Source organism: Molothrus aeneus, chromosome 1 (assembly GCF_037042795.1).
Source record: "Molothrus aeneus isolate 106 chromosome 1, BPBGC_Maene_1.0, whole genome shotgun sequence".
Taxonomy (NCBI): Eukaryota; Metazoa; Chordata; class Aves; order Passeriformes; family Icteridae; genus Molothrus; species Molothrus aeneus.
The window spans coordinates 100,214,820-100,228,193 of NC_089646.1; the positions used below are offsets into that span (position 1 = coordinate 100,214,820).

Genomic DNA, 13,374 nt, shown 5'->3' on the forward strand with positions numbered 1-13,374 from the left:
ACTGAACTGCAGCTTGAACAACTGCTGTACATAACCTCCCTCTCACAGCTCACAAAACCCAACTTCAGTTCCACTTTCAACTCTCCAAGTGCAGAATTCCTACTCCAGATGGCACTTGCTGCCTATTAATCAACACGGTTACAAGCTCTGAGCTTTCTTCTGCTTGGCTCCCAGCACTTCAAGATCCCTCCAAGTAAATGAGCACTGACTTTACACCATTTCTGCTTTACACATTTTTTTCCTCCTACATATCCCTTTTCCTCCTTCTGCTGTAATCCAAAAAGCTGCACTCTGCTGCTGCCACAAGCAGCCTAACACTTTCCCTCACATGCAGCTTTCTGTCTTTGAGAAACCTCAGCCAATGCATGTGACATAAAACCGACTCCAGAAATATTTTTTAACCATTTCCAGTGAAGAAACAGAAGATGGAGGAATTTCTCTAGGGAGCAACGAAAATAAACAATTCCAAAGGCAGGAAGTTTTTTCACCTCAAGGGCCAACTCAGCCTATAACAGTTAAGAACTGGAATGGGAATGGAGATGCTTCAAAATCAGTGTTCTGCACAGCACAGACAGCTAGAGATCCCACCAGATCCCATCGATCTAACCAGTCACATGGCCAAGGGAGAGGGATTGAAGCCCCATACGCCAACAATAAGGACAGAGAGCAGGGTAAAAACTGCCCAGGAAAGCTTGTGGGAAATTAAGAACGCTTCATCTGCTGAACACTGGAGCCTACCTGTAGCCATGATATTTTCTGAAAAATCCTTTCCTTAGGATTTTTTCTCCTGAGAAGCTGAGAGGCCTCAGGAACAAAATGTAAACAATGATTATCTGCTGCTGTGGAATGCAACAGGTGGATCTGTGATTGGCCCATGTTGGTTGTTTCTAATTAATGGCCAATCACAGTCCAGCTGTCCGGACTGTCTCGGTCACTCACAAGCCTTTGTTATTCCTTCTTTTTCTACTCTTAGCTAGCCTTCTGATAAAATCCTTTCTTCTATTCTTTTAGTATAGTTTTAATATAATATATATCATAAAATAATAAATCAAGCCTTCTGAAACATGGAGTCAGATCCTCGTCTCTTCCATCATCCTAAGACCCCTGCAAACACCATCACACCTACCTGGTTCTAACTGTGACCCACTGCAAGGTCCTTTGTACACACTGGCAAAATGAACAGCCACAGGAAGATCAACAATCCCATGGATGCACAACAGGCACCTACCCCTAAGATGAGAGGGAGCTAAATGATGGAACAGGCCTCCAGAAGAAATTTGGTTTTTTCCTACCCAAAGTGTCCCCACTCTCCTTTAGCCTAGAGAAAAGCAGGAGAGGACTGAGCACAAATAGGAAAGGTGCTGATGCCTGGCAGGTGGAGCAGCAGACAGATTGGAAAACCAAGCATTTAGTCATATACTTCCTAAGTGGGAGGAAATTGTGGAGTGAAAGCAGCCCAAAACCAGGGAGGAACAAAACAGAAAGGAGATAACGAAAGCAGCAGATAGGGATTAGTTCCTGCAAGGAAGGAAAGTGTCAAGAAAGTAACCCAGGAACCTGACATGCAATTGTCACTGACCCGAGGGTGTGGCAGAGGAGCTCAGCTCCAGAGAGCCTGTGGTGACTCTGTGGAAGTGCCATGCACAAGTCAGCCAGCCCTAAGACAACTCTAAGTAAATATTTCATTTCTGATGCAAGGAGCAGCTTTAGACAACTCTTCTCCCATGCCAAGGCAACACATGAGCCTCTCCAAAGGCCTTCCCACCCCTGCTGACAGTCATGTTTTCATCCTCCAGCAGGCAGGCACGGAAATGCTGCAGCACAGGTTTCCAAATGGACACACACCACCCAATTTTCTTTCTTTTTGTGCAGAGCTCTGCCATAGCTGCACTCCCCTGCCTAGCAGAACAACACCAGGAGTTAGAACATCTTCTGTGTTCCTCACCCAGGAAGTGACATCACTCCTGAAAAGGGGACAACAACAGACCTGCACCAAAGCCATCCATCTTATTTTCCAGACACGGGCTGCTTTAAGCTCTAAGTTTCTGTTCCAAAATAGGAAGGGCTTTAGGTCCACATAAAAAGAGCAATGTGAATATCTGCTATTCATTTCATTGCTTTCAACTAGTAGACATATTTTTTAAAGTAGGTTTATTCATTAGGATCATGTAATTTAGTTACACCCAGATTAAAGTTTACTTTCAAACCAACCAGAATATGAATGCTGCAAACTCCCTTAAGCTACAAACACTTTAAAATTATCAGATCAAAACAGTGACCAACATTTTACTCTTCAATTTTTTCAGAAGTTACTCATGCTCTTTAACAGCTTCCTGAGCACATGCTTGCCACTTGAACAAGTAAACATCCTTGCAACATTTGTTTCACTTTGTGTGCACACCAAGAAATAAGTTAAAATGCCCTAACAGAGGGTTCCGTCAGAGAAACACATACTACATCTGGTCCAAACATGACAATTCTGTAAACATCACACAAGGCTAGAGTCATTACCAATACATATTTATGCATATTTAATAGGAAAGTTTCTGCAGTTACTGGAGTCTGTTTCCAGATAATGAGAAGCATTTCAAAGGACTTTAAAACCATTTTGTACCCACGTGGAAAAGAGTTGAAAAGGTTCAGTTACACTGGTAGTCAGTAGTTAACAGAAAGCATTTAGAAATGAGAGTCCATTTGTGGTTCTTGTACTCTTGTTTTCTCCACTCAGGAAATTAAAGGTTTCTCTTCATGAAACCTTATCATTTAGATTTAAAATTTTCTGCTCATTTCTCATTTCAACTCTTCTGGTTACTGCATCAATTTCTCCCCCAGTTAAGATGTGCTATGAAGAGCAAGGACCGGTGGCACAGCACGGTCTCTTCATTCTAGCAGCCTACAAATACCCTTCTTGGAGATAAGTAAGTATTTTCCAGCACCTTCAAGTAATCCCTGTCCCCACAGGGAGGGGAGGAAAGAGGAAAAATTAATAAATAACAAAATAAATTATACCCTACTTCCCACCAGAAAAACTATTTTAGGCTATTAACATCAATAGAAACTTTATCTTTGTTTGGATACAAACATCTAAGAGGTAAAGTATCTGTGTGTCATGTTCAGGCAGCACCTAAGAAGAGTTAGTTCCACATAAGATGTAGCCTTTCAAGATGATCCTCTAGATAAATATCAGATTCTACAGTATCATGTTCTGACTCATGTAGTTTCCTTTAACTGGCCATAAGACATTATCAGATTACAAACCAGACAAAATTCAGTGCTCTGGGACCTATCAGCCCTTTACAGAATAAACGTTCACACAGAAAACCCTTAATCCCACACATGCTTTTCTTTCAAGCTTTTCAATTTGAGATGGTGTAAATATAACATGCCCTCTACCTTTATTTGAAAAGGTTGCTTTGAATGTGCTAAACATTTTGTTTCCAGTGTTAAACATAAATTGTTCAAATGAAAAGAGCATCTGCAGGAGGTCAGTTTAAACTTCAGTAGGCAACAAGAGCTGCTGTGGAGATGATGGATGAGGTTGTTTTTCTGCTGATCCAGTATTCTTATAAATGGACAAAATCTCTGCAGATCAGCCTTGGGAGGGAGCTCTACAGAGCAGTCTGCAGAATAAGACTTTTCTGTCAGTTACTTGGTTTTATTTGGTGAACCCAAATATTTGGCTTTATTTTTCCGTGGACGCTGCTGCCATGGCTGGTTTGATCCCCTCGCGCGTGGACTTCAGCTCTTCCAGTTCTGTGTTTAGTTTGCTGATCACCCACTCCAGGGCATCCCGGCCCTGCCAGAAAAACACCGGGATTTAGGATCAGAACAGACACACCACCACTGCTCATGCTTCTATAGTTCTTCCTCTGTCAGACATCAAACTTGCTTTAAAATCAATGCCATGCTCTGCATAGTTTGATACCAGATTATATTGATAATTTCTTAGCATTTTCTTATGGAAACTTCACTGCAGAGGCATTTGCTTCACCCCAAAGCCAGAAGCAAATGCACTGCTGGTGTGAGCTCCCAGTAGCACAAGGCCTAATTCAGCAGTCAAGTTTCCTTACCTAAGAGAATTGCTGGTTTTGCTGTTTGCTGCTCCCACCACCCAAAGAATATTATGGCAAAATCCAGGTACTGTTCTCAGCTTTATTAGCCAAGTTATATAGAAAGTTCTTGAGAAGATCCAGGACAATGAAAGTCTTCCAGAGCTCTCTGAAGTAGCAGCTAAGTGATCTGATACCAATCAAGAGTTCAGAAGTGGACTCACACCGAATTCTACATTTGTACACAGCAACTTTTCAGCAGCTAAATCAGACTAATTGAGAGTTGCACATTTTATATCAAGGTATGGGAATGTCTCAAGCTCAGAAGTGACAGCAAGTACTTCAGTAACAGCTGGAGAACCCAGGGCAATAAGCCTGGCAAACACCTTTCACCTGAAGAAGACTCTTAGCAGCTGCACCCCAATGACCACAAGATGCAGCCAGCAGCACAATGAAGTCAAGAAAGACAAAGACTTTAACTAAAAAAAAGTCAAGACTTTAGAACTCTGCAAGCTCAGAATAGCAGCTTTTGTCAAAGCAAGCATATGGGATCAGACCAGGAGAACACCTGGCCTTTTTTCACTTAGAGAGAAGTCAAGAGACATTAACCTCTATTCCTCCACTAAGAATAAGAAATACAAAGAGTGGAGAGCAGTAAGTGGGAGCTGCATGGCTCTGGCCAAGTTTAGAATTCTGGAGATAAAGGTTTGAGCCCAAGAAATCATAAATGTTCAGGAGAGCCACTGTCAGTGTTCAAGCCTTCTGTAGACATTGACAGAAAGGGCAAGCACGGCCTCCTCTGCACAGTGTTGTGTTCCAAACTGTGATGTGCTAACTTTGTTGTATTCATTAAAGGTGATAAAGTGCACAGAAACATCACAGTGTCCTGAACCTGTTGCTGTCCTTTATGGACTACTAAGCATGAACAAGAATCTGCATAAGCAGCTTTGAAAACCTAAGGAAAAAAGAATGTCAGAAGAAAGCTCATACACACATAAAGGATTTTTTTGCCAGGCTAGAAACATCAGCCTACAATAATATGAAAAGCCCAGATCCAGAGTGCAAAGTATAACCTATTAAAAGAAATAAAGTTTTACTGTGAATAGGAGCACAGTTATCTCAAGACTCCCTTGAGATGACTCACTAAGGTCAGTGAAGGGCTGATTCCGTTTCTCTTTGGGTTTGCCGTATTCGAGGGACTCACAGAATAAACACTAATTGCTACTTCTGCACTGGCAGGCAGTCCTTAAACTGAGAAGAGTCATCCAGGTATCACAATAAAGTGTTCAGCTCTTGGTCAAGGCTCAGAAAGGGAGATTAAGCTCCACCCCAAATTACCTCAAGAACTAGGATGTCTAAGTTAACTAGTTCCAGAGATGTCTTTAAAAGATAATAATAATAATATTCAAGAAAGCATGATTGAAATTGTCCACTTTAAGTACAGGTTGCTGATAGAAGACCTTAGAAGGGATGATTTAACTTCTGAGCTCCTCTCATTTGAGCACCAAAGTGACTGTTCTTCAGCAGGGACTAATTTCCAACTTCTCTACAGGCTGTGCAAGACCTGGGAATGCCAGCAAAGCACAAATAAAAGCACCCAGACATGGGCAAGCTACTGCACAGCCACAAGTTGTAACCAGCTGTGAAATAACTGAGATGAGTGCTCACTAAGGAAAAAGTGGGGGGCAGGGAGGAGGAATCATCTTTCAGTAAGCAGACATTTGGACCTTTAAAAGTCAGGTTTAAATATCCTCTCTGAGGTGACACAGGCACACAGAACTGAGACAGCAACAGCTTAGATGTTACATTTGTTGTATTGCTCAAAGAAGACTTGTCAGAAGGTAAAACACCCAGGCCATAGAAAACAATCAGTAGAAAAACACTGAGATTCTTTTCAGGCCCTGACTTGAAACAATCACATCATTGTGTCTTACTGGATATCTCTGTGGATGAGATAAATTAATTTAAAAAATCCATGACATTCAACTGGGGCACCAAGATATTTCCTCCAGTTTTTGAGAGTACATAGGTCTGTGTATATCTCCTTAGACTTGCATACACTGTATATTTTGCAGCTAAGAATAAACTCATGATTTTGGCAAGGAAGACTTCAGGAACATTCTGCACAGGAAATTAAGTTAGAAATCTCAACCAGATCCAAAGCCTCCAAGTGCCATGAAACTACCCAGTTATGAGGAAAAATCTGACAGAGGACTGTCTATAAAGTGTCATACTGTACAACAAGTTCTGCAGTCAGTCATTAAGCAAGCACACTCATCCCCAGGCATGCACGGTGTGTTATTCATTATTGCAGGTGTCAGCAGCATGACGTGGCTGGCAGGACAAGCGCTGCATATGAAGATTTGTTGGTAGAGCTTAATGACTGATAAGTGCTGAGCCTTTGTACTTGATGTTTTCCAGAAAAACAGCCATAAAAGCTTAGTGGAATGAGAACATAAAAGCAAACACTCATGGCATACATGGATCTCAAAGTAAGCGGTGTAAAAAGCCCAACTTTCTTAACTAGGAGAAGCAGCAAAATGGATTTTTTTCTTTTTAAGAAATCTTATTGGTTGAAGCAGAAGCCAATACAGGAATGACAGGGACAGGCTACACTGACTAGTGGAAGAAAAATAATCTGCAGAGGTCTCATAGAGGCAAATACACTCAGTTCTCTCAACCCTGAACTCAGATTTGTTCATAGTTATATAACTGCAGGGACATGTCACTACCAAAATGAACATAACTACAAGACCAATGAAAAACAGGAACAGTCTGGCATCCTGGCAGCTCCAAGCTTTGCACAGATTTCCTCAGAAGGGCAACACTACTCCTCAGGCAGAAGAAAAGCAAATACAATTCTGCTACGCAAAACATTATCCCTGCTAGGCAACCTGTTTCAAGAAATCAATTTTATATCCTAAGAACACAGTTCCATTTCATTTTTACAAAGCCAATTCCACTCACTAGCCAATTTATTAATTTCTTTAGGTACCATCTTTATGTACTGAAATCACAGAAACTCAGACCAGATCAAACACTCAGTGGAGGGACTCCTCACAGCCCTAGCTGTCTGCAGTCTTCAAGCCATAAGCAAGGCTGTGTGGCACATGGCTGCAGCACCTCGGCTGCCCAGTGGCACAAGCACGGGTTCATGGATCCAGCCTGGACTGGGGCTGCACTCACACTCCACAACTGCAGGGCAAGGAGCAGCTCTGCCATTCCTGTATGCAAGGTGTGTGAAACAGACATGCAGGGTCATTTATGAAATCCACGTGACAACAGTCCATGCAGATATTCGCTAGAAAGCTGAAATGCTGTACCAAGAAGGAGAATGCTGGCATTACCACTAGTTAGTACAAACTGCAGGTGTGGAGAACTGCTAGCTTAGAGCGCTCTCAGAATTTTGAATTATCCACTCAATAGCATCCCACCCCTAGAGTAACACAAAAAGATTTACAACAGACAGCAAAATTATTTTTTTCATCGTCATTAAAAATAACAATGCATCACCTGCCACTGCTACCTCAGAGCAAAGTCTCAATAATTCCTATTTCTTGAGAGCAACAAAACATTTTTCAGTAACTGTCATGAAGTTTAAGAGGGGTGTTGAGAGCACAGAGGCACAGCACAGCATGCAAGAAGAGCTAGTAGTAGCACAGTAGGTACTGGCTAGCAAGGAAAGGGCTGGTAACAGCAATTACAAATTCCTGCCAGGTTCAAAATCTGTAGAGACTTTTCAGTGAAATACACAGGATAAGAAGATCTTTCTGATTTGCAAGAAGCTTGTAAAGCAGTGTGCTCATTGAAAATGGCAGAACAGAACAATCTTTAAAAGAAACTGAGCTCTCTCACAGGCAACACATCAGCAGGTACCAAGAAATATTTATAGCTTCTCTGATTTCAGAGATATGTAAATGTAGCCAACGCCTCAAGAGGAATTTTGCCAGCATTTTTAAGTGTGCCTAACTTGATCTGGCACATGAGCCAACTAGACAATGCTTTGCTACCTCTGGGTCAGCCTGAAATTTGGTTGTGAGCCAGGGTTTGTTCCTCTCTTTCAAGAATATACACTCCACACAGACTTTTAAATGGAAACCGGATCAGAACAGAACTGTTATTTAACTGAAATACCTTCCATTTCAAACAGAGAGCACCCAGCTAGGTAAAGGTACTCTTCAGTGTCTAGAAATGACCCATCACTCCTACCCCATGCCATAATTTTAACATGTTTTCCTCTCACCTTAGGAGAAGTACACAGAAGGGTGGAAAAGGAGGCTTTCTGCTCTCTGATCTAGTTGGTCCTACCAAGTCGGCTTACACTGGCTTGGTCAAGGAGCATCCCTCACAAGGATGAAGGGATGGCCAAAGCACAGGATTTCTGGCATAGCAGGAGTTACCTGGGCCAGATTCCCACTGTGCTGAACCCCTCCAGCAATGCAGAACAAAATCTCAAACTCCTAACGGCACTCCTCCTACTGTTAAGGCAGCAAGGCCTATGCTTCTCTAGCAATTCCATTTCTTCCCCAAAGAACTGTAGGACAAAGTGCTCAAGAATAAGCACTCCCACAGCTCTGCCTGTGCTGAAGAGCAGCTCCAAGGCTGCAGACAAATTAGAAAAAGCAAGTACAGGACAGAGCAGTCAGTGCAGTGTTACCCAGGTGAGCCAGCACAGTCTCACCTCCTCAAAGATATGCTTCTGCTTACACTAAATTACTTTTATCCAAAGGCAAGGAGACAGCTCAATAATGGATGTCAACTGGAACAACTGACAAAAGCAGCATAAAAAAATCTGCTGGTATTAACTGATAAATCCACATTATAAAGACTGAAAGTGAAGTTACATTTTCTACTAGTACTAGGTCCTAGAAATAGATTGCTGAGGTTTCGATAAAAAATCTACTGAAACACTGTGCACAAAATCTGGAGAAATTAAATATAACATTCAACACACACCATTGACAATTACTATTTCAAAAGAAAGAGTGATTGGGTGGGGAAGAGAGGAAGAAAACAGAATAAAGAGGTACCTTTCTGGCATTAGAAGATATTGTATTTGCCATCAAGCTTTCCAGATAACTGCTCAAGCTAATGCCTTTAACAGTAATAATTGCTTCTTGGGTTAGCACAGTCCTGTAGGGGAATAAGGAAAGGTTAACACCTAAGCTGAACTGGAGTAACAAATTGTCTCCTAGACAGAAAGACACAAACAAATTTCCCTACTTACTTTTCCGGGTTTTCTGGGTGAGGTGTGTAAACCAGTCTCTCGTCAACAGACACCAAGTTTGTGAGTGTAATCTTAAGAACAAAAACAGAGCTGAAATCCTCACTCCCCACCTTTAATTTTTCTGTTATCAGCAGCACTCAGTATTCAATAGCAGAGCACTCAATTTAATGTCAAAATACTGTACACAGACTAAAACCCAGAACACAGTCAATAAAAAGACTTATAAAGGGTGATGCATCTTCTCCTATCCTTGATCTAATTATATCAAAATTCCCATTCACAGGACAGAGCACCAACAGCTTTCTCTGAATGTCGGGTCTGATTTATGGACAGTGGTTAAAAGAGGCTCTTCCAGACCCCCATAGCACCACCTGGATTAGACAGAAAATTAATACTCAGGAAGGACAAGGCCTCTTGTACAGAGACTAGGCTCTCCTACAGACAAGCCCACGTTAAATCTGAGATCTATGAGTTACCAGGATACCAAAATCTAGCACAATGCTTCATTCACATTCTTTGAAAAAAGGCATTTCACATTAAAACTTTTGTTGGAAATGACAGAACGCATTCATCTAAAAGTCAAACTATTTTACATGCATTCTGAGAAATAATCTTACATTAAAAGCAGAATTACAAATGTTTGATGATGAAGTATCTAAATTAGAAGAAGAAGAAAAAGGGAAGGGAAAAAGAGTCATCTAAAACACTGATTAAGACCTGTAAATTGTTGCCTCCAATGAAAGACACAGCTACACTTCTAACCTAAATGTTAAGAGCAAAACATCCAACTTCCAGAACTAACTATCAGAAACTTCTTAAGCCACCACTCACATTAGTTGAGCAAAGCTCCATCTTCTTTTCCACTGGATCTACCACAGAATGCTCCTCTATGTAAGTCAGAGTTCTACTTGTTCCTAATATCTGAAGGGGGAAAAAATGTTAAGTACCAACATCCAACAAACAAACTGAACCTTAAAACATGTAAGTGCCAAGTTCTCAGTGACCCCAAATAAACACAAATCCATGGATATCAGAGGATTGTGATCAGTGGTGAGACTTCATTGTGTAGACTGTATAAGCCACAGAGCATGGCACAGACCAGCCTGGAAGGCATTGACAGACACACACAAATTTCAGCTTTTACTTCGAAGTCAGCTCCAATTCACAGGATGACATAAAAACGATCCCACCCTAAATAAAGAACGAAGGCTGCAAAAATGTACCGCTTTGACAATACTGGGCAATCCCCACTCCGTGCTGAGCAGACGGTGACTGTGCAGCCTCCCCTGGTTATCCAGGCTCCTGTCGAGGACATCTACTCCTACCACGCAGGGATTCATGGGGTTGGGGTACTTCCTCATAGCAGCTTTGATCACAGTATCCCAGGGATGCCTGAGGAAGGAAGAGGCCAGAGTATCTGTAAGTATTTTATATTGAATCGCAAATAATCCCATGATACTAAATCAGGATATAGGTTGTGCAATATGGGACAGGCTGTGCAGCTTCATCGCTCCCAGAAGTCCCTTTGGAATACAGTTATGCTTGGAAAGGCAATACTGATACAAAAACAGAAGAAAAAAATTCTTCTCTCCAGACTGAAGCAAGGAATTATTAATACAAGACTAAGAAAAATGAAGGCAAGGGGCAACAGTCACTCACTGCTACAAGTGACATTCCAAGTGGTGCTCACAGAGATGGTGGGAATATCAGCTCATTCCAGAACTCCACCAGGAAAGGAACCTCACCTAACACTTAAGCTTGCCCTGCTTGGAGAAGAGGGCTAGACTACACGACCTCCAGGAGTCTACTCCACACAAATTTTTCTGTAAGCTTCTGCTCCTTCCTATAGCAAAAAAAAAAAACAACCAAAAAAAAAACAACAAAAAAAACCCACCCAAAAAACCAGCAAAGTGAAATTAAATTCTACTAAAAAAAGGATGATTGGGAAAGAAACAGATTTTTAGAAAGCCCAACAGCTCACAGCCTGATGTCTGCACCTACACTACTGCTTCCAGCAGTTTGTTATCATGAATTCCACTTCTGGATGCTCTTCTCAGAACTGTTCTTACAAAACAAAGTTTGATAACCCCAGATTCCTGGGATTGGAGAAGTCCTACTACACAAGGCCAGACTGTCTACACAGCACTTCAGGTACTTCAGATATTTCCTTCTGAAACAGAGGAGGCTACAGAAACCATGGACTTGATCCAACAGAGAAATTCTGTCCCTAATTATTTCTATATTCAGAATAACTGACTGTCCTGACATAATAGCCTTAAAGCTTTTAAAGGTATGTTTAAAAATTCAACAATTGATATCTAACTTAAGAAGGCATAGGGGTGCCAACTTGTACTTAAGAGTTGCACTTGGGACCCTAAATGGATTTTATTCTTAAAATAGACTGGTACAGAAAGGCACTGACAGTACAGCACTACAAGAACAAACAGAAAGTTGGAAAAATAAGTTATTTTTCTAACAAGAAAAGTGCCAGAAAGCTTTACTGGTGCAAGCAGGAGAAATAAGAGCCCTCAATTCCTGCAGCAGAAGGTGAGCTGGAGGATTACTCCTTGTTCCATCTTTGGTGACTTTACACCTCCATCAACAGAAGATACACAAACTGAAAATGACAAAATTCTGTTAAATATCCCTAAGGGATTGAGTCAGAGAGCTGATAAGGCACAACAACATTTTATTAACCATTCAAATTAACTACCTACACCCACACACATTACGCCATAAGACGTGGATGTTCTAATACAGAACTTGGTGAGAAAATGTCAAATAAAAAGAGCTTTTGCATTCCCTAGGTGACAGATACTCATCTCAAACTAGGGAGTTGTGTCAGGCTGGAGCAGCCTCTGCCTGATATTTCCTGCTAGAAACCACAGTTCACTTACACCAGACCAATGCTGCAGCGGAGCACCGAGTATCTGCATCAGTGCAAGGAATTCAGCTGTGTTGAGCTAAATAAGGAAATTCAGAGCAACACATCTGGGATATTTTGTAAATATGTTAAGAACTATCACCCCCGGTGCTCTTCGGGCCTCAAGACTTTGGGAACACCTGTAGCAGAGGAATCACCAGCGCTGGCATTCCCCAGGCGGCACGGGCACTGCCAGGAATCACCGACGGTGGCATTCCCAGGGCGGCACGGGCCCTACGGAGCCAGCTCCCGGGACAGCTCGCTGCACACCTCCCGATGCTTTTCCCTGCTGCTTCCTCGTTAGGTGGAAGCGGCGGGCCAGAACCACGTTCCATGCAGAAAAGCGCCGATGGAAAGAACACTTACTCAGAGCTGGCTGCTGGACACACAGCGGCACACCTGAGGCTAAGGGACACCGTCACTCAGTCCACACCTCTTGGAATATATCGTAGGCTACATCGGTAGTTTAGGATTTATTTTTAGTTATGGTGTGAAAGCTGTTTTTCCTAAACACCCAGTCCTTCACCAAGCCACCACGCTGTGGGGCCAGCTCCACCATTCCATCCTGTTGGAATGCTGTTCCCGAGACAGGAGAACCCCAGGCGCGGGGTCCGGCCGCGCAGGAAGCAGCTCGAGACAACGCAGGACCGGCACCACCAGAGCCCGTTCCCGGCCTCCCTCCTCCGGCCGCGCCCGCGCCCGCAGCATTCCCATTTCCGCCGTCATCCCGGCGGGACTCGGCTCGCCCCGCACGGCCCGGCTCGGTGAAGCGCCGGGGTCGCTCCGAGCCCCCCCCGCCCGGCCCCTCACCCGAACACGTGCTCCGAGCTCCAGATCTTCATGGCCGTTCCCGGTGTGTCCCTCAGAGCCCAGCGCCAGGGAGGGCGCGCGGCGGCGGAGCCCGGCTGACTGACAGCCTCGCGCCGGCCCGGCGAGCGCGAGCGGCCCCCGGGAGCGGCGCGGGGGGCGTGCCCGGGCCGGGCGCACGTCACGCGCCTGCGTCACCGCCCCGCCCCTCCCGCGCCCGCGGAAGAGGAGACGCAGCGCACATGCGCAGGAGAGCGCGCCGGCCTGGCCCCGTGTCAGTGTCCCAGGCTGGAAGCGACTCAGGGGGATCATCCATGTCCGGTTCGCAGCCCTGCAATGGACAGCCCCAGGAATCACGCCGTGTGCCC

General features: G+C 43.6%; 1 protein-coding gene across 3 annotated transcripts; it reads right to left on the bottom strand.

Annotated features, from left to right (window-relative positions):
- Positions 1 to 2,134: 2,134 nt before the first annotated feature.
- PRELID3A (PRELI domain containing 3A) lies at positions 2,135 to 13,155 on the bottom strand. 3 transcript variants are annotated; one of them, XM_066561451.1, is made up of 7 exons: positions 13,010 to 13,155; positions 10,500 to 10,668; positions 10,108 to 10,197; positions 9,277 to 9,347; positions 9,080 to 9,182; positions 7,397 to 7,485; positions 3,682 to 3,796 (listed from the first exon to the last, which is right to left on the bottom strand). In XM_066561451.1, exons 1-6 carry the CDS (start codon positions 13,039 to 13,041, stop codon positions 7,432 to 7,434), a joined length of 519 nt encoding a protein of 172 aa, XP_066417548.1. In that variant the 5' UTR covers positions 13,042 to 13,155; the 3' UTR covers positions 3,682 to 3,796; positions 7,397 to 7,431. The 3 variants fall into 3 exon arrangements, 2 of the variants coding, with proteins under 2 accessions (XP_066417536.1, XP_066417548.1); XR_010784654.1 differs by having other exon boundaries at positions 3,685 to 3,796; positions 7,373 to 7,485; XM_066561439.1 differs by lacking the exon at positions 7,397 to 7,485 and having other exon boundaries at positions 2,135 to 3,796; positions 13,010 to 13,152.
- Between the last annotated feature and the right edge of the window lie 219 nt (positions 13,156 to 13,374).

What these genes read in the sequence shown, in the direction of transcription:
- PRELID3A (XM_066561439.1), bottom strand. Translation starts at nt 13,041, where the DNA reads ATGAAGATCTGGAGCTCGGAGCACGTGTTCGG. An exon ending in TGCCCAGTATTGTCAAAGCG is followed by an intron (nt 10,198 to 10,499) that starts GTACATTTTTGC and finishes TTCCCCCTTCAG; the next exon opens with ATATTAGGAACAAGTAGAAC. An exon ending in TATCTTCTAATGCCAGAAAG is followed by an intron (nt 3,797 to 9,079) that starts GTACCTCTTTAT and finishes TTTTTCTGGCAG; the next exon opens with GGCCGGGATGCCCTGGAGTG.